Source organism: Corvus moneduloides, chromosome 10, assembly GCF_009650955.1.
Source record: "Corvus moneduloides isolate bCorMon1 chromosome 10, bCorMon1.pri, whole genome shotgun sequence".
In the NCBI taxonomy this organism is placed as follows: domain Eukaryota; kingdom Metazoa; phylum Chordata; class Aves; order Passeriformes; family Corvidae; genus Corvus; species Corvus moneduloides.
This window is the reverse complement of record NC_045485.1, coordinates 2,691,677-2,718,035: the sequence shown is the minus strand read 5'-3', so window position 1 is coordinate 2,718,035 and position 26,359 is coordinate 2,691,677. Positions and strand designations below refer to the sequence as shown.

Here is a 26,359-nt window from a genome sequence, read left to right as displayed (position 1 = left end):
ATTCAAGACAGCTTTCTTCCTCTGGAGGAATTTTCTTGTACTGCTGAAGCTTGTTGGTTTTTTCATTTCATTTTCTTTTTAATGCAGACACAATCAATGAACAATTACTGACAGTGGTGAACACCCAGTCCCAGCAATGCCAGGGCCTCTTACCCTCAGGGGGTTCTCGTTGAGGTACGGGGGCTCTCCTTCCACCATCTCGATAGCCATGATGCCCAGGGACCAGATGTCCACTTTGGGGCCGTAGGCTTTCCGTGTGACCACCTCGGGAGCCATCCAGTACGGAGTTCCCACCATGGTGCTGCGCTTGCTCTGCTCGGGGGTGATCTGGGCACAGAACCCAAAGTCGGCTGCAGGACAACACAAGTTGAAGAGGTTAAACTGGTGCATGCCAAGAAGTAGCTTTCCTAGAAGACTTCTCTATTGCTACACATATATATTTCATTGAGAGGGGCTTGGGGGCAGTTTCTTCTTTCCTCCCCCACAACATTCTCCGTATTAAAAAAGCCAACGTGCAATGAAGATACAAAACCTGAAGGTGCTTAAGCAGGGCAGAATTCCATGGAGTGAAGACAAAGCTTTTGCCCTCTGGTTACAAGAATTACCCTGTAGAAGAATGGTGTTTTGCTCAGTCCTTCCTTCAAGAGTACCCAGAATGGTAACAGCCAAAATAAGCACTCAGGCAGAGCACAGGCAGAGAGTGTTCTGCACGTGGTGTGTTATACAGCCTGAACCAGAAGAAATACATCCACAATCCATGGCTTCTGCCCTGCTAAACAGATTGTACTTGTGCAGCTACTGAGGTCAACATTTCACAGCACTTTGGCCATCTATACAGGTACTACAGCTGACAGACACGGAAACAAGGCTCCAGGGAAGTGCAGTGCTAACCCCACTCAGCAGCAGGAACCTGGACAAACAAACCTTTCCACAAGGTAACTACCAAAGAGAACAACCACACTCAAGAAAACGAGAAAAGTCACCTATTCCTATAGCCTTCAGGTGCAGCAGCAATGCATGTCCCATCATGTTACTTTATCCAGCTGCAGCACTCCCACTTCCCAGGCATGTAAAGCATCAATAAGAACACAGTTAAGGCAGGAGACAGATATTACTTTATCATTGACACTAAGTTAGAGAAAGAGAGAGAGAGAGAGGGAGAGAAGAGAGAGAGAAATTTAAATTCCGGGGTGATTTTGGAAGTGTTATGCCAAGCAGTGCTAAGGAAAGAGCCAAGTCATGAAGTGCCAAGTTGTACCAAGACCATTTAACAAAGAACTACCCCACCCTGACAGTCAAAATGCTGCCTTAAAAAAAAAACCAAACCCAAAACTAAACAAAAAATCAAACCTATAGGAGTCACCAAGTTCCTCCTGCACTTTTTGGCCTTATCAAGGTGTCACAGTCACCTCCCAGCACGGCCCATTTGCACAACCAGTCCAGCTGCAGTGTGTTCTCCTGACCTCCCAGCCAGGCCTCCAGCAGCAGCCACCAGCACAGAGGAAGAAGATGGGCAGGAACCCAGTTTCACCCACCAGCAGCATGTGTAGCTGCAGTGGTGAGACCTGTCCTGTCACCAGACTGCCTCAGAGAAGGAGAAGAGTTCAAAAAGAAGGTGCAGCTTCTCCCACTCTAAACTTTCGCTAAAGCAGTGTAATCACACAGCCCCAGAAGAGCTTGCTCAGCACTGATTACACCACCTCCCCTTCATACAGGGCATTTTTGCAGCTGACTCCTGTCTTCTATGTCTCCTTCCTCCTCATCCTCCCCCGATCTGCTGGGGTGATGATTTTGGCTCAGCTGCTCACTCTGTCCTTTGGCCACTTTGCTTTGACACCTCCTTTGCAATTTTGATCCCTCTCCAGCTAACTCTTCTCGGCCACATCCTCTGCTCTAACTGTCCACTTCTCTTCAGCCTCTGAATCCACAGCTTGTGCACAGACACGTCACATCCTTAAAAAAAAACTCCCTGTGCAAGCGAGCAGCGCATCCAACAGTGCTGGTACACAAATCAGGTTGCTTGTAATCTTTCCTCACACTCCATCTCATAAACGAAATGAGACTGCAAACCATCTAGAATAAGGAATATTGCTAAGACACATTTTCATGGCACTTCAAATTCCTACTAAAAACACTTTTTACTTCACACTTTTTTGCCTTAACTCTTTGATTGTTACATGCTTTGTACATTCCTACATAGCAGAAAGGCAGATAATACACCTCATTCTCAACAGTCCTGACAGCTACCAGTGCTTTCACACCATTTTTATTTACACACACCAGAAAAGGATTTACTGCACAAGCCCATGCATGCATAACAATTACCTGAAAAGCAAGCAGTTTGGTTTGTCATGATTATATTAATGAAAGTGTACACTTCCAGTCCAAGAAAAGGTACAGAGTAAGAAGAGACTTCAATAAATGACCAATAATGCCCAATTTTCTTGTTAGTGGCCTTTCAATGAATGGGGCAAAGCATTAACATCAAGTCACAGCACCTTAACAAAGCAGTTTGCTGCAACTTTGCTCTTGCAATCATTCCCATTTTGCTTCACTGTCTGTGCCAGTTCCTTCCTATTTACCAACGTATTCATGGGGCCACAGGTTTGCTTCAACATCCTGCCTGGCCAACACGTTCACAGCCCCAGCCTGGGGGGCCCTCAGAGTATCAGTACCTGCTGTCCAACACACATTTTATAACAGAATTGATTTCTATTACTCGTAGCCAATACAAATCCACCTCCAATTTCCCTGCTAATTCTCCTTCTACCAATTTACACACTCAGAGCCAGAGACTCGTGGAAAAGGGAAAACAGAACATGAAACAATTGTCTGCTACTCACTTAGTTTAACTGATCCATCCATTCCTAACAGCACGTTGTCACTCTTTATATCCCTGTGGATGACCTGGTTGGCATGGAGGAACTCAAGCGCTTGCAAGCACTGGACAGGAGAGAAAAACCAACATTCAGCATCCAGAAACACAACTGCTGTATGTGAATACAAATTCAAAGCCATGTTCACACCCTCAGCCAGCTCTGAGTGCAAGAATAGAACAGTATTATTGAAGATAACCAGCAGAGGAAGCTCTTGGGCTAAAAAATTCCACTCTGGATTTCAGAAGGTCAAAAATTATTTCACCATGGAGTTTCCCTATCTTAACAAATGCATCCTTAAACTCCTCATCACCCAAGATGCTCTCAGAAATCCCTGAGGTTAATTTTGGTACATCCCACAGATTCAACAGTGGAACCATAAAGGATTAAGTGAGAGCTTTTTAGGCTGAGGTCTCAACAAGAGGAATTGGCGAGGCTTCATGCCCAACATCCACACAACTTCTACACTGAAGGCTGTAAAACATCTTCATTCTGAAAGGCACTAATACTGGTTTGTATTGTTTTCAGATGAAAACCTTTCACACTAAGTTTCTGCCCAAAACCATAATGAAATTTACTTTTGTTATTTGAGAATAAAAGGCAAAAGAAAAAAAGCCACATTTTTCTCTTTCCATCTAAGCAGAACATTTGCCATTTGCAGCCTGGCACAGATGTCCCCACTGAGCTTTTTTCATCTTGGTTTGCTTTAGCAAAGCGACACTGATTTGCAAAATTAAATGTATCTAAAACACTGGGCAGCAGAGTTTTGATGAAGTACAATAGCTCAGTATTTGATTTCTCTCTCAGAAAAGTTCATGACTGTCACAGTAAATAGTTACTCTTTTGGTTCTCTGCTCCCAGCTCTGGTTTCTCTGGAAACCATTCCCTGTCCATACACGTTACTGTGCAAGTTTGCTTTCCCTCCCCTCCCTTGGGGTGAGTCACAAAAACACTCGTCATGCTGATGGAGTCAGATGGGCTTTTTAAAAGCCTCCCTTTCTCCTGCACAGCAGATAACACAGTTCTCCTTCTGCCACGATAAAAATCAAGCCTGAGCTGGATACCCTGGCACTTGCTCAGGGCAGAAACCACTGATAAGCTGTGATATCAGCTGCTTTTAACACTTTCATTTGAAATCTTACTGCAACCTCCCCGTTATTCCAACTACGACCTTCTGGAGCATCCTTTTCCTGAGAAATCCCTCAAGAAAGCTAAACTGGCACAGAACTACAGATGTCACACACCATGGGAATGACTGAAGTGGGAAAGGGATAGTCTGCATTCAGTTCATCTTTATTTTGGTACGTGTTTCTTAACGTACTCCTGTTTCAGCAGATCCACTTTCACACTGTGAGCAAACACAGTTCCCCTTCTTCCTTCTGGAAAACACGTCAAAGCTTTCAGGAGTTTTTATTTTTCTTTTTTTTCCTTCTCCTTCGTACATTACCCATACATGAATATGCAGATTTTTTTTTTTTCCTTCGTGCCTCTGAATGTTCTTTGTTAGTCCAAGTTAGAAAAGCCATTCCTTCCAGCTGCTAAACTTCTCTATTGCTCCTCCCTGAACTTTATTCATATTATTCTGTTAATAATAATCCACATTATTCATATCTTTCTGTTCACAGTGTCAGCAGGATGGGCACCCCAGGTACCAAATCCACAGACTTTATTTGCTCCATCACCAAACATTCCCAAACACCCACCTCAAACACCACTGTAGCTCTTTTGTGTTACAACTTGCAAAGCCCCAGTTTTCTGAGTTAAACTAATTTTGTTATTTTCTGCAATTTTAATACTGATTTCTGCTCATGGTACCATTCATTCTTTACTCAATGGCTTCAGCAGTAATTGTGGCAATTAGTGCTAACCTAAAATAAAAATCAGGGGAATAGAGAGCACCCTTCATTCCTCCACCCAGCACCTCCACACTCACCTCTCTGCAGACAGCAGCAATCTGTGCTTCATCCATACACGTCTCTGTGACCACATCTGTTAGAGAGCCTCCAGCCAGATACTCCATCACCACAAACAATTCATCCCCTACGAGGTAACTACAAAGAGAAAACCAAAAGCATGTCCCTGTTGCCATCAGGGTGACAGTCTACAGACAGCCTCATTTGCTTCCAAGACCCTTAGGTAGAGGAAGAGCAGGTCTGTGTAAGGGATAACCTCCTGTAACCCTTGGGATGAGGAATCAGCCAGCTGGCTGCATTTACCTGTCCAGGAAGTTGACTATGTTGGGGTTCTTTAGCTCCTTCATTACCAAGATCTCATTAATTATCAGCTCCTTCTTGGGCTGTTTCTGCAAATTGATCTGTTTAATAGCCACCTGAATAGGGCAAAATAAAACAGCAATCTCAAACCTCAGTACCCAAACCTTTCAGTCACTCTTAATACAGTGAAAAGGCAGAAGGAATCCTGTAGCAACTCAGAGAGAAAATGTGAGCCTTCCAATGCAAGGTGAGGCAATTTGTTGTTCTCTATTCTGACCAAATTGGTGTTTGGGTGTAAGAAATGCTGGGAGGCAGAAAAAATTCCTCTCAAAGCCATTAATTCAATGAACTATCCCAGAGAGAAAAGGGAAGATAAAGGCCCACCTTACCCAGGAAATAAGCTAACAAGGACAAATACTACAGTTTACAATGGAGAAGAATCATCCCAGCTCTGTTAACTTCAACACTCTGAGGAGGCAGTTTGGAGCTCTGCAAGACAACCTGCCCATGACTCCAAAACCAAACACAAGAACCAACACCAACCTGCAGAAATTATTGTTATATTGCCAAGGACATTAAAGGAAGAAATTCTCATCACTGTATGGCACAGAGTGACAAAGTAACTGTGATTGGAGGTGCAGCAGGTTGCTGAGGGCCTTTTGGGAGTTTGGAATGGAGACCTCAATGAGCAGATATTCCACAACCCCTCTTGAGCTCCTGTGTCATGCCTGATCATCCTGCCTGGGAGGGAAACCATTTCTAGTATCTAACTCGAATTTCCCTTATGGCAATTTTTGTCTGTTCCCTCTGTCCTGTCGCTGTGTAGCTCTAAGAGGAGTGTTCCTCTTACTGATGAATAGACCTAACTCTATCCTCAGGCATGAAGCAGAGGAAACTCCAGCACTGCATGAAGGCTGCAAGCCATCAACTGCATGGCAAAGCGCAGAGGAGGTCAAAGAAAGGCCCTGGACCCCAAAATTCACTCTGCAGTCAGTAAGAGGACATGAAATACTGGAGTGTGTCGAGAGCAAACTAAGAGACACACACTGAGATGATGGCAAGGCTCGTGTTTTATCAAGATATGGTGCTCCACTGCAGGACTGCTGAATGTGGTTACTGCTGAAAGGGCATTTACTTATCAGTGACCTAAGGAATGCCTACTTGAGGATATTGAAAGGAAAATTTAGGAAAGAAAGAAAAGCATTGAAAGAAAATTAAGGAAATCTGATGTTAAATAGAGACAAATAATTCCTAAAATTCGAGTCCCAGAAGCCCTCTGGGTTGTCCCCCAAGACACAGCCACTGGATGACAAACATGCAGAGCATTGCTGATGCCACCAATTTCACTGGAGAAACCAAGGGATAAAGCAAAGAGCAGGACATGGAGAAGACATTCTGACTACAACAGGGCACCACACAAGACAAGCTGCTACCCCAGAGACAGGCACAGCCAAGTGTGCAAAGGCTAAACAAAATTTCATTTCTCAAAACATAAGACACCAACGCCTCCAATTCTTGAAGGATAAACCATTTTCCAAACTCACATCTGGAACACCTCACTCCCTCTGCTTTTCACTGGAAAGACAAATCTCTATTTTTAGCTTTCATCATCTGATTACTGTAGAACAAGGCACACACTGTTACAAATGACTATGACAAACAGATCTGAGAGGTTGATAGCAGCGATGAAAGCCACTGAAGGAAATCAGTCAAATCATTCTAGCCACCTACAGAAGAACATTTAAACAAAAAATGAACACAGGAATCTTACCTCCTGCCCTGTTGCCACATCAATAGCTGTGAAAACTGTACCTGAAGCCCTGTGAAGAGAAAGAAAAATGTTACAGCAAGTTGCACTTCCCTGAGTAATGACATAAATGTGACAGCGAAGCCACAAACACAAAATTGTTTCAGTTTTCAATTCAAAATTTCCACCACTGTGTGACACCTTCACTGTTTATTTGCTTTACTCTTCATTGCCCAGAGAGGTCATGGCTGCCCCATCCCTGGAAGTGTTCAAGGTCAGGCTGGACAGGGTTTGGAGCAACCTGGGCTAGTGGAAGGTCTCCCTGCCCATGGCAGGGAGTGGAACTTTAAGGAATGGACTTTAAGGTCCCTTCCCACCCTAACTAGGGGGGGGATTCTGTGATTTATCACTGCTGAATGGAAGCCAACGTCTCTGCCTGCACAGTAAGTGGTGTGAGGCAGAGAACAGCACCCTGCTGCTAACACTGGGAACAAAAGTTGGAGTCAATACTTACCCCTGCCCAATTTTTTCATATCTGGTGTATTTTTTCTTGGGATCTCCTATGCTTACAATAGTGCCTGAAAATAGGAAAAAAAAACCAGTCAAAAAGTCAATCCAATCCCACTGTCCCCCCACAGCAGGGCTGGCCTGGCCAAGATACACCCGAGAGTGGGTCAGCTCAAGTAGCAAAGCTGGTGCCCCAACAGCCAAAGGTGCATGGGAGCATCAACAGGGTGAAAAATCATCATCAAGATGGTTATGGAACAAGTAACAGCAGAAACTGTTTTGTGTTACTATGGCTTGATTAAAGTTCAGCTGTGATACTGTGATGTGCATGTATGACACAAACCCAAACCTGTTGTATCACTGTTTTCCACCCCACAGGGCTCCAAGCATTACCAACCACCCGAGCCAATGCAGCGCTCTCAGCTGCTGCTGGACACAAAGCTACCCAAGCACTGCACTGCACACAAAGCAAGGGTGAGGGCAAAACTGGAATACAGTCCTCCCCCAGCCCTAAAGCCTTTGTTTATCTGAAATGAAGGCACCTACGTAGTTTTTCCATGATGTCTTCATCTGACATCTTGGTTTTCTTTTTCTGCTTATCCCCCGCTTTCGAGGCGCTGTCGGCGCAGGTGTCGCCGGCTGGGGCAGGGATGGGGTCAATGACAGAGCGGGTGTAAATCTGTAAGGGACACCAGAGACCTGAGCACCTGCTCTGCCATCACTGACCTTCAGATGAAACCCACCACAGCTCTGCAAAGATCCCCAAGCATCGTTTTACAACAGGTACGAGGCAGAAATCAGACCTGAGACACATTAAAGTTCCATAAATCAAGATGCTGGCAACATTACTGACCTCTGAAAGAGACCCAGGCACCTCCTGAACAGACTGGGTGCCAGCACATTCCACAGTGGGTTTCTCAGTTTTTTATCTGCTTATTCTTTAAAAGCCATACTAGCTAACAGAGCAGAAACCACTATCTAATACTGAGATCAACTTATACTAAGATCTAAAGGCAAAAGATTTGTGATTGCCATGAAAAGAAGGATGTGATTCTAAATTATTTCCCAGTTGTCCCCAATTTAAGGGGTTTTTTTAAGGGATTTAATTTCTTGGAGCTTTATTTAATTTCCTCCTGAGCTGTTCACAAACATACACAGCTACTCTAGAAATATCCAGCTGTGGACCTCTCACCTTTTAGATGTCTAAATCCCCCAAGAGTGGGAAATTATAAAGCAATATCCCTAGACAAATAAACGTAATTCACATTTGCACTCCTGGGAGAAGTGGGCAACAGAGAGGCAAAATGTACAGCTCCCACAGCCAAAAGAAGGAGCTGGAGTAAGTGGGATCCCTGGGACACCATGGATCCAAGGTGTGTAGATGAGGGCTACCCTAAAACTTCATGAACAACGTCTCAAGCATTTCACTGTTCCTGTAGTGCTGATGACTTTGTGAGTGAAAAAAGCTTTCAAAGCTAAAATTTGCATTGGTTGGGGTTTAGGTGGTGTACCTGGAGAGGCTACCACACTGCAATCCAATCAAATACCACAAAGCAAATACATTACACCTGGATCACTGTGCTGTGCAAAGTTACACAAACTGCTTACAGGTTTTATTTAGGAATAAAAAGCCTCCTCCTCACATGCTGGGTTGAAGGATAAGCATAACTGGACGTCTTCAACACAAGCTGACAAAGAAATCAGCAAATTTCAATGATCTGAGAGGTCTTTTCCAACCTAAATGATCCTACGATTCTATTAACTACAGGATTTCTAATCCAACTGATATTCAGAAATGAGGTATTTTCTTAGCAAATTCAAACAACAGAAGTTTCCCCTAAAAACTTACAGCAGCTTGTTGCCCAAATTAAACACCTCCCTAAAAAGCAGAAGTTCTGCAACGCTGAGAAATGCAGGTCTGTCAGTTTTTACAGCTGCTCACCGATTTTGTGTGATCTGGCCGTGGAGCAATCACAGGAGGAGGAGCCTCTTCATCATCCTCATCATCATCTGCCACAGCTGTTGATGGTTCTGAACCTTTGGCATTGGTCTGCATTTTTACCAAAGTTTAAAAAAGACAGATAAACAAATTGTCTCCCCCACAGTATTAAAGACTTCATGTTTTTTCTTCATATTAAGATAAAAGAATTCTTACTGATGTCAGAATAACTTAAACTCCTCAGCCTAACCTTAAGTTATTACATTTTACTATGAGACTCAAACACTGTTGCTCCAGTGAAATACGTCATTGACCACCCGAATTTATGTTTTTATTCCACAAAAAAATTCCTAATTTTTATACTTTTAATCTTTATACAGTTTAATACTTCAAGATTTGGGATATAACAAGTAGAGAAGACCTGAACTTCTATGCATCACAGAATATCCAAATAATAGCAAACACACTCACCGTTGGCGTTCCTGAAGGGAAACCGTCTTTTTCTAAACGGGACAAATAGCAGAATACATACAATCATCAGAAAGAAAATAATAATAAAAAGAGAACTTTGTAGAGTACAGGGTAAAAACGTTTCAAAGCCTTACTACTCAGCTACTTTCAGAAAGAATTTGGAAGAAAAGTAGGTAAAACTGCACCTGTTTGTGGGACAGTCCTTCTCTCAGCCCCCCATCTAGGAGTCACAAATTATTCTGCACGGCTGATGTCATCAGCTGGTGACATCAAGTTCAGAGACAGCTGTGAGGAGCAAGGTCTCCAGCATGAAACCAGTTCATCCCAGTCCCAGAGCCCCAGCTTGATAAACACAGCCCATTCAAGTTCATTTTGGCTGCTATTCTGAATGATCCAGTTCCCTTTCTTCCCCTCTCCACCTAAAACAGGAAATTAACTGGACAACGCCAGTTTCCAGGCAGTTTTCAATCCATCTTTGTATATTTGTGCCTCATTGAAATGCACCTTGATTTTAGCACTTGAATCTTATTTATCGTTTTGACAGAGAGGAAGACTGTGCTCCAAATACCCAACTCCAGTGTCTTGCACACTTGGCTCTCACCTGGAGCAGAAAAACTCAGATATTTCTGTTTTGCTGTGTCTTTGGAGTCGTAGAATTTCAGCACATCTAGTACCGCCTGGGGGTTTTTCTTCTGTTCTAGCTTGGTGATATTTGAGGTCTGAAGCAACCGAGCCCATTGTTCTGGCATTCCCTGAAAAAACGGGGGATTTAAGCATCCTTTTTATACTCTAAAGGTTTTTAAAAAGAAAACCAAATTTCTTCCCTCTATAAAAGCATAACATGCACAGCCTTAAGCACACAAGCAAGTAGGATGGGGGGGCCAAAGGTGAAAACACAGATCACAGTGCTGACACAACTCTTCCAGGTTTGCTGGGCCAGATGTGAGCAGTGGGAATACAGAAACACTCAACAGCTCCAGTGTTACCCACTAAAGACAGCAAACTGAAGAGGGTTTGTCAGGGAGGCCTCTCCCAGGTGACACAAAGCATCAGATGTGACAGTGGCACTGCAGAAGCACTAACAGGTCACAGTGTGCTGTACAAACACACAGGAAAAACAGTTCTTTGGTAGAAACAAAGACTAACTCGCACTTTATCCTAAAGCTCTGCCTTGGCTTCGCTGCAGCCCTGACCCGTGGTGTTTCCTGAGGTGCTCCAAGGCAGGAATACTCACAGTGAACTCTCCAGTAACAGCATCAAAGCCAACATGGATGGTATGTTCAAAATCTGATGGTGGGGAGATTTCTGGCCTTTCCTTTTCCTTCTTCTTGCTTCCTGAAAAAGACAGTCAAAGATCTCAATGTTAGAAAGAAATTCTTCCCTGTGAGGGTGGTGAGGCCCTGGCACAGGGTGCCCAGAGCAGCTGTGGCTGCCCCATCCCTGGAGGTGCTCCAACCCCAGCCGTGATGGGATTTTGTGATTCCAAGAACCAATACCTTGTTCCATTCAAATAATTTATATTATGGCAGCAAGAAAATAAGAGATTAAGAGCACCAGAGTGCTCTGTTGAGCACATGAAATCTAAACATATTAAGTGTTTACAATGCAAAAAAGGACATTTTAATATAGATTAAGAACAGCAGAAAAGACAACTTCATTCCAACCTCAAGTTCACCCTAAAGACACTTAAAACTCAGTTGACTCACTGCTTCAATTCAAGGTAATTAATGCAAACTAGGACTTCCTGTGATGAAGATAAGAGTTTATAGCCTCAGAGCAATTACCTAATTTAAATTAAAAGGAGGGGGGAAAGCATAATAAGTACCAGAAGCAGGAACAGATAATTAAAAGGGTCACATGCACAATCCAACATAGATTCAATTGAATTGATATTTTCTAATACCTGGGGCTTCAGATTTTTGTTTGTTTGTTTTGGGAGTTTTCAGGGGGCGGCTCGGCGTTTTTTTTTTTAGTTTTTCCTTTATTTTTCTGCTTTGTTTTTAAAAATTCACCTTAAAAGTCCTCTTGTTTCAGTACGGAAAAAGCAGGTAAAGCAGCACCACCCTCTTGGTTACTACGAGGCAAGCAAAGATGGTGCTGCTCAGAGCCAGGAATCCGTCTGAAATCCCCTCAGGCTGGCGGGAAGGGAAGGACGGGGAGCAAGGACAATACTCCCAAATGAAAAGCCATGTGGGCTGCCTGCAGCTGAACAATGCCGTGGAAAGACACGGCTGTTATAAACAGGATATCTTTAATATGGCTGCACAGGGCAGAGCCAAAAAGCCAACGGGCTGTCAGACGTTTCATTAACGGCGCTCAGTCACAGCACAGGAGAAACTCGCTGCTGTGAAAACCAAGGAAAGCACCAATTCTGCCCTATTTCTTGCAGTTTTTTATGTGGAAACAAGGGGAAACATATGTATGTATAGAGAGATATATATATAAAAAGTTGTATTCCTCAGGAAGGCTCCTGTTTGGGAGCACTTGACATGCAGCGAACAGGAGCTGGTGCTCGAGCCCTCCAGCACGTGCTGGGTAAATAAACGCACTCCTTCCAAAAATACACAGATCCCATGAGTAGGCAAGGCAAGCAGACTAAAACCCATTGCTCTGCCCACAGGAACAGCAGTGCAGCACTTCAAACAAACAGCCCCAGCCAGAGGCAAGCCCGGTGAGTCATGAGCTGGCAGGACATCCTCGAGCTCCGAGAACAAGGCCACGCTGAGGCCACGCTGACTCCAGCCCCTGGCTCGGGCTCCGGATTGAGACGGGAATCCCTTCAGTGAAGGGCAATGCTCCTTTCAAACTGCACGTGGTGGTCTTTCCACCGACGTGGGTGAGCCCCAAAGACCAGAGTCTGTAAGGAGAACATGAGAAGCTACTACAGGTTGGTGGCAGCACCCTGAGAGAGACTCCAGCCCTCTGAGGGTGCTGAAGGTGGCAGATCTGGGTGCTGTCAGCTCGGTGCAGTGCAGTATGTCTGGAGGAAGTTCTGCCTTAGCCCTTCAATCCTGCAGAAATGGGTGTTTTACCATTTCATTATTGGTCATGGGACCCAGAATTTGCCCCTAGGCCCTGAAGAGACAGCAACATAGCCCCCCGTTCCCAAGAGGGGAAGACACACAGGTCCTCTGGAAGGATTTGGTGAGCTGGAGAAATGCTCTGTCTGATTAAGAAGGTGCCTCAAATACAACCGGACTCTTCCCCAAATGAAGCCATAGGCATTCAGCAAGGTGCCAGCCTCAGTACTTCCCAGGGCAAACCCACCCTCAGGCTGCCCTCACTTCCCCCCAGCCAAATTCCATACACAAGGCAAGAAACACAGCTGTTTCCCAACAGCTGGAGCTAGCAGGCAGCTGACTCCAGATGTGCACCTGGAGTTGCTGAGCCCCAGCTGAAACCACACCGAAATGTTCCCTGAGCACGTGACATGCAGGATCTGGGTGATGCCCTCAGCACCTCCTTCAATCCTTTCTGCTCAAACATTTCTGGTTTTAGGGGACTATTTTAAAGCTTTCCAAAACCACACAGAGGTTACTTTGACTTCAGAAGTCAAGCCAAGAAAATTCATGGCAATAAAGTACTCTAGTAAGAAGATGACTATCACTTCATTTATCCTAAACAATGGAACCAGGGGGGAAAAACCCTCCATGACTGGTGGTTAAATAATCCCTTCCAACCCTTATGATTATTTCAGCACAGAACTAGCTCAGACTTGGGACAGAAACTGTGTGATTGCTAAACCTCTTCATCTGCAAGTCCCCCAAAGCACAAGAACCTCCCAAGGGAGGATCCAGGAGCAGATGAAGCTGGCCAGGAGGGACCTTGCAAAATCATATGGACAGAGCAGTGCAGACAAAGCCAAACAACATTTCAGGACAATGGCAAGGATTTTTTCATTTTCTGAAAAGGAAAACTGAACATTTTTGTACTGATTTGTTAACTTAAGTGCTGCCTGGAGACATTTTTCCCATGACAAAACTTCTACCCCAGGCTGACAGATTATTTTGCATCTAGTCCCAATGTATTTTTTAAATCTGGGCAGGAAGTTAGTATTTCTGTAAAGCTTCCCAGCAGATTAACTTAAAGAATAAAAGGATTTAAATGGGCATTTCTGGGGAGGGTGCGTCCCAGCCATGCTAATGAACAAAACAACTAACATCTGACTATTGTGTGAGTGCCAGAAAGACACTGTGCCCACTTCTGTTCTGCTTACATTTGACAGCCAGTTTTGCAGACTTGAGGGCCAAAATCCCTTCTTTGGATATTTACATTAGCCTTGCTGCAGCTCATCCAATAGAAAAGTTCCTTCCAAATTAAAAAAATACAATTTTCAGATAATTTCTTTAAGTTAGGTAATTCAATTTCCATTTTTCCTAATACCTTGCCATGCAAGAAAGCCTGCTTTTTTTCAGGAGGACATTACTCGAATTACTTTTTAACATCTAGAAAACACAAACTGACACCCATTTCCTCTAAAACCTACTTTTCTCAGCAGAAATTCTTTCTTCTATTTTTAGTTTGCAACACTAAGTACCAGAAGGTAGATGCTAAACAAATAGGCAGATTAATTTCCCTAAATTAGGTACATGTCAATATCTAGAGTGGCCTGAATAAGCATCAAAGGACTTCAAAGAAACTTCAAATGAGCCAATGCAACTTCAGATAATTCTTCAACCACCTCCCCATTCCAGCAACAAACAAACCCACCATCAAAACGAAAAGAGAAAATGTCCACGGAGAAAAAAAGGTGTCACGGAATGTCACAATGCTCACCAGCTGTACTTGCACCCACTTGCATTCATAATCCATTTGTTACTAATTCAGAGCAAGGAAAACCTTCCTTCACGTGGGGTTTATGTTCTATTTCATTATATCCCTGTCTGTAAAGGGGCTCAAATGCTCTGATGAACCACCAGTGAAACAGCATAAAGACAACTGCCATCCCAGCTCCTAAACTGCTCTCCTTGCCTGAAGATGGACAGATTTGATCCTTCCGTGAGATTTCCTCGCAGAACTCACCAAGACAAATTCTGGGTATTTCCTTGTGCGATCAACAACAAAATGGTAAAACACCGTTTCTGCAGGATTGAAGGGCTAAGGTAGAACTTCCTCCGGTCACACAGCACTACACTGAGCTGACAGCACCCAGACCTGCCACCTTCAGCACCCTCAGAGGGCTGGAGTCTCTCTCAGGGTGCTGCCACCAACCTGTAGTAGCTTCTCATGTTCTCCTTACAGACTCTGGTCTTTAGGGCTCAGCCATGTCAGTAGAAAAACCACCACAGCTACTGCCATAGCCCAGCCACAGACAGGCCATTTCACAGTAAATGACCTTGTGAAATAACTATTCTGCCTCCAAAAGCTATACTGGCCAAATTCTTCCATCCTCCAAAAAGAGAAACACACCTACTGTTGAGAGCAGAAAGCCAGATCTCAGGAACAGAAGGAAGCCTGTCTCTCTGGATTTGATCTCCAGGGAGAGGCATGGCTGCAGAGCTGCTCACACAGCTGAGTGAGAGCGAAAACCAGCCCTGGGAAAAACACTCAGCCAACAGAATAATCAACCAGAGGAGCAAAATTTCTTCTAACAACCAAACTTGTGTCGGCATGACTGAACCAGTCCTGCCCAGCACACCAGCAGCAAGGCACAGGGAGCCAAGAGCACAACTAGGAAGGCATCAAGAGCAGCAGGGTCTTCTCCAAGGTGCATATTAAAAGCAATGTTAACTAGTAGATTAATAAAATGCTTAGCAGATTCAGGTCAGGCTTAAGTCCCTGTGCAGTTTTACCACCTTAGATGTTAGATGGTATTTCTATCTATGCATTATTTTGTTGTACATGGACACACATTCTGGAGGGCCAGGATGAAGGGCTCCACTGCTGTACATGCATTCCCCATACAGAAAAGAGGACAAACAACACACAGTCTAGTATTCATTATAGCATTTTTTTTCTCAGAAATAATCTTTTTTACAGCAACCCAGGTTTATCTCCACTAGTAATCAATCCTAACAGTGCAGTTTCACAGACAAAAAGATGAAACTTCTCTGAGTTTTCCCTCACGCAACTGCACCTTCACCACTATTTCTCTACTGACTTTTTTTTCTCCTCAAGGTGCCATATAAATGATCATCAACATGAAGTAACCTCCAAACCAGCTGGGTGCCCAGTTTAAACTGGAAATCTGCATTTAAGTAACATGATCCCCAGGAATGCCAGACATTGATTGGGGTTGTTTGGAAATGCATTAGTTCAAACTGGGCAGCAAATAAGGGGTGGTTTTCCAATCCCCTACACTTGGACAGGCTGGACTCTGACATCTAAAGCACTACCAAAAGGAGAGTAAAGGAATGCAAGTGGAAAAAAGGAGGCATCTTACCTTTTTCATTGCTATAGAATATGGAGATGATTTTATGCCTGGGTTTCCTTTCTTCTGGGACAGAGGGCAGGGGTTTATAGCTGTGGTTGGTTGCCAACTGATCTTTGCCCCCTGCACTGAAGATAGCACTGCTCATCCGGACAGGAGGGGCAGGGGGCTTGTCTTCCAGTTCTCCGTTGTCAGACATGGTTCTCAATAGCTAGGGGGAAGCCCTGGAAGAGAAATGGGATTTGAACACAGGAAAAGAGCATGGAATACATGAACGTACCATTCCTTCTGCTGGCAGAGGGGAAGGAGGCGTGAATTCAACTCCGAGGAACGCAGACACTGACGCCTCCACCAAAGGAAGCAAATCCCTTCCTCGTTCCCACTTCTGGGCCACCCATTCATTTGTGCCAGCAGCAGCATTTGTGGGATGGAGCGACAAACATTTCCAGTGATAAAAGTAATCCAGACCAAATGAACAATTCCCAGATCTGGTTCTCTGTTCCCACAAAGGGCCTAAGTACAACATCCTTTAGGGGTAGTTCTAGTCCAAAAAGCTTCATGCTCTAGTGCCAAACCGCTTTAAAAGCCTTAGATGCTTTCCTTCTTGTCATTTATCAGAGAAGATCTTGGGGGCAAAGGAACAGCTTATGTTTGCAAGCCATAACTCAGCACACCATCCACATTAAGTCGCACTCAGAGCATCTCTACCCAAATCACACAGCATTCGAGAGCACAGCACTGAGATCCACAGGATGCTCTCCACTTCTGAATGAGGCTTGCCTTGCTTCCCCACTTGGTGCCAAACTTTCTCCACTTGCAGAAAATAACATATAGTATCACCACAATCCTCTTTGAATCCTCAATAAAACCATGAGCGAAAACAAGGACAAACAGCTGCTACAGCTACAACCACAGCACAATAAAACATCTACGTGACACATTCCCCATTCAAAAAGATCTCTGCTAGCATTTCCTCCCTCCTCGTAGTATTTTGGAGATTTTTCTCTGATCACCAGGAAACAACAGGCAGCCTCCCTGCTACAAGTAAAGAGTACAAAGAAAGATGTACAGAAATTACCTCTCAACGACAGGTAACAGTAACAAATGTACCCTCGATTCCTCTGTTCACTCAAACGACAAGCTACCTCCTTGGAACAGGAGCCAACACATCTGTGTTGACCTCCTCCTCCTCTCACAACAGTTTGGGAAATGAATGGCTTCCTGGCACCCACCAGCTTCCCATCACATCTCAAGGCATGTCTCACCTTATCAGTGTCATTCACAAGAGCCACGACAAGGAGTGCAATCCCCTCTCAATTATTGTGCTCCCAGCAACACAACACCTGCATCCTGCCCAGCAGCAGAACTAAAACAAGGTGGGCTGTCGCTCCCTGGCATTTCACAGAGTGGGTGAATGCTGCCAAACCCCACCAGAGGGATGTGAGTCAGGCCAGCAGCCTGGACTGGAGCAGCACTCTGGTTTATGTTGTGGAGTTCAAGGGAGATTAACATTAATTATCCCCATAAATGCCCATGAAAGAACATAATTTCTGTAAAACACCATCAATGGCACAACGTTCTGGCAGTGCAGTAGAAACTGGACATGTGCTGGTTGCTCCATGACCTGGAGGCCAGGAGGAAGAGCACTCCAAGCTGTGCAGCACCCACCTACACGGCCCTGCCTTGGAGCCCTTCTCTGCTGACAGAATTATAAACAGACCTGCCACCTGAACGTGGCTGCAGGGATGCAGCTGTGAATCAGGCAGCGATTCCCAACACTCTTCCAAATCCACTTACTGATTGCTCTTTCAGATGTTGCAAGGCATCTGCAAGATTGCCTTGTTTTCCAATACCTGCACCGTAATATGGGGGACAAAAGTTAAGTATCCTGCAACCCAACAGCAGACCTGAGCAGCCAACCCACAGGGATTTTAACTCCAAATGCTTCCCATACCAGACGTTGCAACAAGTACATGCCACCCATTTGAGATGTATAAATCAAATAAGGTATTTGCCTTATAAACATATAGATACAAGAGATTCACCAAATCAAACTCATATATATATGTATATATTCCTATACAGGTATATTCATGTATACAGATAAATATTGAAGTTGGGTTTGGAGTGGTGGTAGTACAGGGGACCATAATCTGTGTCCCTTCTGTTCATCAAACCTCAGAAAAGGGGTGGATATAGGGTCCTTAGGTATCCAAATAGGGACAGACAGGTTAAACAAACACATTCCTTCTTTGCAACAAATGCAACCAGACAGCTAAATAAACCATAGCAGGTAAATAAGTGCATCACGTCAACTTGAAAGCCAAAATGATACACTGTGCAAAGAAAGCAACCCCATGAGTAGCCTTTTGTACTTTTCTAAAGCAAACCCTATTACTTCCTCCATCTGTGCAGTTTTTCTGCGCTGTCTGATAAGAGCAAGAGCAGGATGTAAGGATAAACAACTCACCTGCACCTGAAACTGGACAAGAACAGACTTGGCCCTCCAAACCCACAGTAATTCCCCACACACTCCCTTAGAGAGGCCAGTCACTAAATTAACAACACTGTCATGTGGTATTCAGGCTACAAATCAAAAAAAAAAACCAACCCCCCACACCAAAAAAACCCAACCAACTGCACTTCTGCTGATGTAATTTTAAAATAAAATTCTCACTCTAGTAAAAATCCTTCATTTTCAGTGACACAAGCAGCTCATTACATACTCAGCCTTGATCCAAAACAAATTATTCCTTAGTATCTCATGTGCTCCAGAGAAGAGACTGTGAAGTAATAAGTTGGAAGGAAGGATACGGAAATCCAAATCTATTTCAAAAGAAAACCAGGCACTTCAAGGAACTGGTGGACAAGAGATGCTGGTGTAGCAGCATCTGAGCAGAACCCTCAGAGCTGCAGCTCTGATCAGCTGCTGACTGTTCAAAGTGTTCAGAGATCCGTGACCTCGCTCAAAGTACAGCCCAGGAGCTCCACAGCAGGAAAACAACCTGTGGGGCTGGTGGAGCAAACTGGAGAGACAGAAAGAGCTCAGGCATCAGCTTCCCACCTTGGGGACTGGCTCCAGCACCAAAATCCTTCCAGCTCATTGCATTTGTGGTCTAGGAAAACCTCAGCTTTAAGGAAAAATTTAAACTGTGATTTATTTAACAACACATGGCAGAATTTCTGAGTGGCTGTTTCAAAGATCATTGCTAAAATAAAGTGCTGAATTCAAACCTAGTTTGCACAAAAGCCCATTTCAAAGCACGGCAGCTTTGAATTCATCATTTAAATAAATGACAACAGCTCCACTCACACCAAGCATGTCACGAAGCACAGTTCCGATCCTTCAGTCGTCATCGGAAATGAAAAATCAATCATTTTGTCCAGGTTCAAATCCAAATAGCTCTCTCTCTTCTGCACTCAGCCAAAGAACAGAGCAGTTCCCCTCTCCTTTATCCTTATCCTACCTTCATCATGCAAGGAAAGTTTCCACGGCGGCGTCAGGAAGTATTTGGAAATGGCTACGGAGGTTTGGTATTATGGGCAATAAACGGAGCAGGGATTTTAAAAAAGGAAAAAAAAAGTTTAGAAAGAAGAGTGCAAATACACCCCGAAGCTCTGCTTCTGCTCTCTCAGCCCCCAAAGAGGAGAAGGAGGGTGTTCAGATCACAGCAGCCAGATGGAATCACTCCTGCACCATCACCCACGTGCCTGCCCTGCTGATTCATTCCTTGTGCAGGGAATTGCAAAGACATGGGGAATTTTTTTTCAGTGCCTGCCGGGAGTCTGTAACCCAGCAAAGGGGATGTCAGGTTCGTATTTCTCTGACACAATCAGACAACACAAGTAATGGTAGGGTTTTTTAGCCTGGCTGAAAGACATTTACTAAAATAGTTCGCCTGAGTTTGAGCAGCCTCACAAAAGCATGCTAAAGGTAATACACGGAAGAGGGATTCACTTTGATCTTTGCCAGTGAAGGAAATACCAGTAATAATAACGTATCCAGCACATCAGCAGCTCCCCCACAATCACTACTCACACTACACTTAATACAAGAATTAGAAAGCAGTGGACTGAACCACAGAGATGAGCTGAGAAGCTACAAGTAATACTTAACTACAGCCTTCAGACAGGTTCAGTCCCACCACAGGACACAACTGCGGCCCATCACACTCCCAACAAAACAGACACAAGAAGAGCTAAAAGCTTTTCTCCCCACAGTTCTGCTGTTTAACCCACAAAACACATTCACAGCTGCCAGTGCTGTGACCACAGAGCTCTGATTCTCAGTCCTCATCCCCAGTACATGACACTCTTCCCAGCTGCTGTCCCTTCCTTTTGATAAATATTTCTTGCCCTGCACTAGGGCAGTGAAAATGAAGCGCTCTGTCCATCCTAAACAGCCAAAGAACAAACGTACTCTTCTGCAGAGGCAGAAGCAAGTGTCCAGCAGGGCCTGGGTGTCCTAAATCCCTCACCACCAGCGCTGGGAGACCTGGAAACAGGTTCCTCCCAACTGCAACTCCTCTCTCCCATCAAATCATTTAGCTTGGAAATGATCTCTCAGATCATTAACTCAGCACCATTAACCTTTCCACCTTTGCCCAGAGAGGCTGAGGCAAGCCACGCACAGGGATCTCCTTGGGTAGCTTAACCCACCTCCTGTCCCTCCCAGCCCCTGAACAGACCTGCCCATCACGTTCACATGTGCCGAGTTTCATTTTTACAATCTACATCCTGCTGCTCTCTAGCTCCTCTTTTGGGGATGGAAAGGGCCCAAGAACCCACGGTCATAGCCAGGTCACAAGAGAGGCACAGCCGTTCCTGTCACTGCCACTGGTGGGAAAACACCCAGAGAAACGTAACCCCAACAACGAGTAAAAGCTGAAGCGAGGCCTGGGCAGTGCTTTCAGAAAGCTGACAAACACACACTGCTGCAGCACGTTAGTCTGAATGCTTTGGCTTTGACTTGCCCTGTTTTGTTGTTTGTTCCCCCCAGTTCCCCTTGTGTGAGGATAAAGCTGGGCTGCTTCCTGAAGGACTTCCTAAGCACAGCTCTTGTGCCGGCCCCGGCTCCCTCGTGACAGGGATGGAGCCTGACACGCATTCCCAGCCCAGCTGAAGCTCTGCATTGCTCTTCAGCTCCTCTGACTTCTAGAAAAGGACAAACATTTCTCCTCTCAAACTTGTTTCCTGACAAGGAAAGGAAATAAAATGAAAAAAAAGGAATAAAAGGATGAAAGGAAATAAAATAAAATAGAAGTCAATCATTCTGCTATCTGCTATAGTGCACGCTCACATTTTCTCTGGAGTACTTGTATTTGAGCAGATTCAGTTTTAAATCCCGATTACAGTGCACACACATGAGCCTCATAAAGCCCTGAGCAGGGGTAGGAAGATGGTACCGTGTGTCAAACCAAACAGCTGGTGTAGAAAGTTCTCACATCACAGTGACCTGAATTTGTCTTCTTAAGATGTTCAAATTAATGTATTTGAGCAATCTAGGCTGCACCTGTACTTCACTGCCTGGGATACGATTCAAAGCTCCATTGGAATACTGCTTGGAAAAAGAAACCAAAACAAAACACATCCAGCTCAGAGCAGATTGATAACATGTCCCTAAATTCCTGCTCCTGGCACACAGTGCTGTGCTTTACACCGCCACCGATCTCTGAGGAGCCAGAACTGAATCAGTGAAGTACATCAAATAAATCTGTGACAGGAGCCTCAGAGAGCTGCCAACTGAACTCAGCTCTTCACTGCAGGTAAAAATTACTCAGCTCACTTACTATCAGCAGCACAACACAGAAGGAGCAGCACAAACATCACATTTAAGTCCATTTGGCAGGGCTGACCAAAAAGGAGGAGTAACAAATTTGAGGCTAGCAGCAAGGCATTAAGAAACACAAACACTTTGCTTCTGAGGTGCCACTACAGCTGCAGGGTACTTTTTGGGACAACACCTGAACTACAAAACATTTGGGCCATGGACACAGCTTGAAGGCAACACAGCAAAACTGTCTGTGGTCTGACAGAAGGAACTGAAGAAAAGAAAACAGGCCAAAACCGCAGGAAGGGCTGCTGGTGGGTGCAGTCCCTGCAGAGGACACCAGGGCTGAGAAGTGAGTTACCACCGCAGCATCTCCAGGCAGCAGCTTCACCACTTCCCGGGGAGCCTTATGGGGCCACTGGCAGCACTTGTCACTGCATCCGGGACAGCCAGGGCCAGAGCAGAGGAAAAGAGCGAAGGAGATGTCTAGGAAACAAATCTCCAAGGCAGAAGATGTCACGTGAAAAAGAGCACAGAGCCAGTAAGAACAATACAAAAGCTAGTGTGTGATGCTGCAAGAAAAGACTGGTGTGACAAGGCAGATTTAAGATAGTCATGTCCCACTCTTGCTTCATATTATAAAAATCCTTGCTGAAAATGCCTGGAGACTCATTCCCATTGCGCCCAGGCCTGCAGTGGGTTTGGCAGTTTGTTTATACACAGCCTCCCCACACCGCCGCCTCTTAATACCTGAAAATCACCATACTGGAAGAGATGAGACTTGAGGCTTCATAGCTCTGGGAAAGAGGTGCAGTTTTTAAGTGCAGATTGGAGGGCTGCTCACTTCATCAGATATTCCATTTTCTTAGATTGAACAGATTTTGGAGCCCAAAAGCAGAATGAAAAGTCTCCATGGGTATTCTTCTTTTCTCCCTGCCCCCTCCTTTTTTTTTTCAAAAGCTCCTGTTGAGCAATAGATTTCCTGTGATTAGCTCACTTAGTGCTGATTATAGCTCACTTCCTCCCAGGGATTAGCAGAAAGCAGCTTTCTGACAAGTTTTTATTCAGATGGTGCTACCTAGCCACAGCTTCCTGCCCCATCACTAACAGCCTCTTAGTTCAGCAGCTCAACAGCTTCAAATTATTTCACTGCTGCAGAAAAATTCACAAAACCAGCACATCTCAGACTGTCTTCTCCATGAAAAACAAAACAAGTCTTTTGGGATGCCTAGCTTTCCAACTTGAAGCATTTGGATCCACGAGATTTATTTAATCAGATCCAAAAAGGAGGTTTTTGGAACAGAATGAGACTACCTTCCGAGACCGAAAATACTTATCTCATCATTTCAACTGAGAAAACTGTGCAAAAAAACCCAGCAGCGGCAGACAAAGAATTGCTTTCTTGCAGACTTGGCAAATGTAGTCCCAGATCTTCTGCTTGCCAAGAGAGGACTCGTGCAAAAGCACGGACAAGAGTAACTGTGATAGTGGCCAGGAAGAGCCAGCGGGGTAATCTGTTCCACCTACAGTTATTGGAAACGCCTGCGGATGCTCCAATGCAACACGCGGCGCTCGGAGCCATCCCACCTCTGGAAAGGCAGGTACCAACCTCCACAGGACGTGCTGGAACCTCTCCATCCAGCTTTAGGGGGTCTCAGAAAAGAGGATTTGGTCAATGCCAAACCACACACCGGCGAAAACCAAGTTACTTTTATTTAGCTTTTCTTTGTTTAGCAGAGGAACCTATCTAACCTAGAATATTCCAAACAAGCTCAGATTCCCTAATTTACAATCACAAACAGGGAAGAGACTCGCCCTACAAATGATGCAGTTGAGAGAACAGCTGAAAAAGAAACCCAGAAATAAAAAAGATCTGAGCCCAACCAATTTGTCATTAAGATTTACAAAGGGACACAGCAACTAAAGCAACCTCTACAAGCAGGTCAGGTCCCCCCTTACCATCTTCCCTTTACTGCTACAGGTGACAGAGGGAAAACATAACATTCCCACTCTTAACAAGGAGGAAGGAGAACCTCAGCCTGATTTGGCAAAATGAGACTGGATGACACATAGAACATACCCAGCTAAATTCTTTCCAATTTGTCTTTTTCCAATCCCTTAATTTCCTTACGATTTTTGCTGAGTCACACAAATAGAAGGGAAACACAGCACAAATAACTGTTGTTTAATTGCCAAGTGATAAAGAGATTTGGGGGGAAAAAAGAAGATAAAAATCACAGTTGAGTGGAAGGAATAAAAAAAGCAGAGAGGAAATTATCTTTAGCACAGAAGAAGGAATAGCCAAAACTGTAATAGATGTGCTTACCATGAACTGAGTTACACAAGACAAATATCCTATTGAGGGGTATTTGAAAGGGTTCCTAAGGGTCCCTAAAGGAAAATATTCTTCAAACCTGTTGCCAAAGTCCATTACAACCTGGAGCAATTATTGGCTGTGTAAGGCACTGAGCAGATGTGCAAAGTCTTGCACTGAAAATGAGCAACTGGGCTGTAAAAATGTCATTTTTGAAATCAAAAGGGATCTCAGTCTTTTGAGGAAGATCGTGACTGAAAAAAATTAACGGGGAAAATCTGAGTAGGCCCAGACTACTGCCAAGATGTGCAAGAATCCTGGTAAAAGCCCATTAGTAATAGAAAATTTAAGCAAATTAACAATATTTAGCTCACTGAATACTGGGGCCACCTGTAAGTTGCGATTCATCTGCGCTTTGTCCCTTGAACCCTGCAGAGCACTCAACGCCCACCCGAGTCGTCACTTCTGCTTCGTGAAATAAATGTGGTTCTGCTGAACTGTGGTGGCATTTTGCCACCAGCAAACCAGGAACCTCTTCTCTGCTTTATCACCTCTGAAACACCTCAAACACCACAGATGACCGTACCGGATGGGCCTCAGAAGTGACTTCCCAACTGCCTTGATTTCCCATTTCCCTTAAGTTTGGCAGGAAAAACTCACTTTGGAAGGCAGCTGATGACAGCAGCACATGGAAACAAGGCAGAGGGATGAGCTAATGGACACAGATGCCCATTCTCACCTTTCTCTGAGGCAGCCCTTGCAGGAACAGAGAGGAGCGTGGTGGAGGAGGAATGAAATCCAAAGGGATCCAAAGGATCCATTCCCACCCTCTGCCACGGGGCTGGGGAGTTGCTGCCTACCCACCAAATTTAGGCCACGCTCCGCTTTATCCAGCCCGCAGCCAGAGTTTTCCTTCAAGGAACCACTGTGCAAAGATGCATAATGATAATACGTGCTCCAGGGTGTTTGAACCAGCCTGTTCAGCACTGAACAAGGAAATTATCCTTGTTCTGCCTCCTGAAAATCCTGAGTCAACTAAAGGCAGACAAGGCAGCCGGCGGCGGGCACAGCACATGCAAATCTGTGAGCCGAGGTGTTTGTGCTTACTCATATTTCACCACCTAGCAGACACTTTTCTGCCTTTATTTTTATAGCTGAGGTTTTCTAAACATCAAAGGAGAATAGGGAAAAGGGCAAGTAGGGAAAGTTTACAAGAAAATTAAAAAAAAAAGAAAAAGAAAGAAAAAAGTCTACATCTCATTGTTGAGATTCTCTCTTAATTAAAGCTGACATTTACAGGCAGGGAGGGACCACGAATTCCAGAGCAAAAGTTATTTGACTAAAGGCTGCCCTGCACGAGGCACCTGTAGAGCTTGGTGCATTTCTGTGTTAATAACAGCGTTCCCAGCTCTTTAACCTGGAGATTCACCACGCCAAGAGAGCTCTAAAAGCCTCAGGCTGCTGGCAAAGTGCAGAAGGGTCACCAGTAACCCCAACACAGAATGAAAGTGCTTTTGTAACCTTTTTTTTTAACTCCAGAAATATTACTGGGCGATGGTAAGACAAGGCCATGGTTTCCCCTTCCAGATTAGAGGTAACTGGAAAGAGAAGCGGTAATACAAAGTGTATGTGAAGGTGGCAAAACCAGAAAGAATCCAAGGTTAAGGGATCTTGGCACTCCCTCATCATTCTGGTAGAGCTGCCAGATGTCAGCTAAGGGAAAAAGGAATAACAAGGGAAAAGACAAAGGGGAAAGATGAAATGTCTCCCTCCAGAAGAGCTCTCTTTTTCATGGGCACTCAGAATAGAGCTCTTTGTTTCTCTCTAGTGGCTGCCCAAGGCTTGCTCCAACCACTGTTACCACAGTGGATGGTGGGAACTTCAGCTTGGCTGAGCAGCCCTGGGGCCAAACCCTTGATTCTTCTTACAGGAGTGTCAACCTGCCACAAAATGCCACAGGGAGAAATCCCAGGGGACACCAGTACAGCTGCCAACCAGACAGTCACAGCCCCTGGGAAAGGTTCACCAGTTTGTTGAAACCCCTGCATAACCCAAGCTCAAGATGCTTCCTTTCTCATACCCACACCAGACACAAATTTGGCCAGAGAGAGCAAAGGCTCCAAGAAATCAAATGCAGGAGCTGTGAATACCA

General features: G+C 44.7%; 1 protein-coding gene across 1 annotated transcript in view; it reads right to left on the bottom strand.

Moving 5' to 3' along the window:
• Nucleotides 1-26,359, bottom strand: part of PAK2 (p21 (RAC1) activated kinase 2) — a 42,167-nt gene that overhangs the window by 5,117 nt on the left and 10,691 nt on the right. Inside the window, exons 2-13 of the mRNA XM_032119521.1 lie at nt 16,136-16,347; nt 10,988-11,088; nt 10,355-10,505; nt 9,754-9,785; nt 9,286-9,393; nt 7,890-8,022; nt 7,351-7,414; nt 6,861-6,909; nt 5,093-5,205; nt 4,810-4,927; nt 2,844-2,943; nt 154-350 (exon numbers count right to left, since the gene is read on the bottom strand). Coding sequence (XP_031975412.1) covers nt 154-350; nt 2,844-2,943; nt 4,810-4,927; nt 5,093-5,205; nt 6,861-6,909; nt 7,351-7,414; nt 7,890-8,022; nt 9,286-9,393; nt 9,754-9,785; nt 10,355-10,505; nt 10,988-11,088; nt 16,136-16,322 — 1,353 coding nt within the window. The 5' untranslated portion in view covers nt 16,323-16,347. The remainder of the gene's footprint in view (nt 1-153; nt 351-2,843; nt 2,944-4,809; nt 4,928-5,092; nt 5,206-6,860; nt 6,910-7,350; nt 7,415-7,889; nt 8,023-9,285; nt 9,394-9,753; nt 9,786-10,354; nt 10,506-10,987; nt 11,089-16,135; nt 16,348-26,359) is intronic.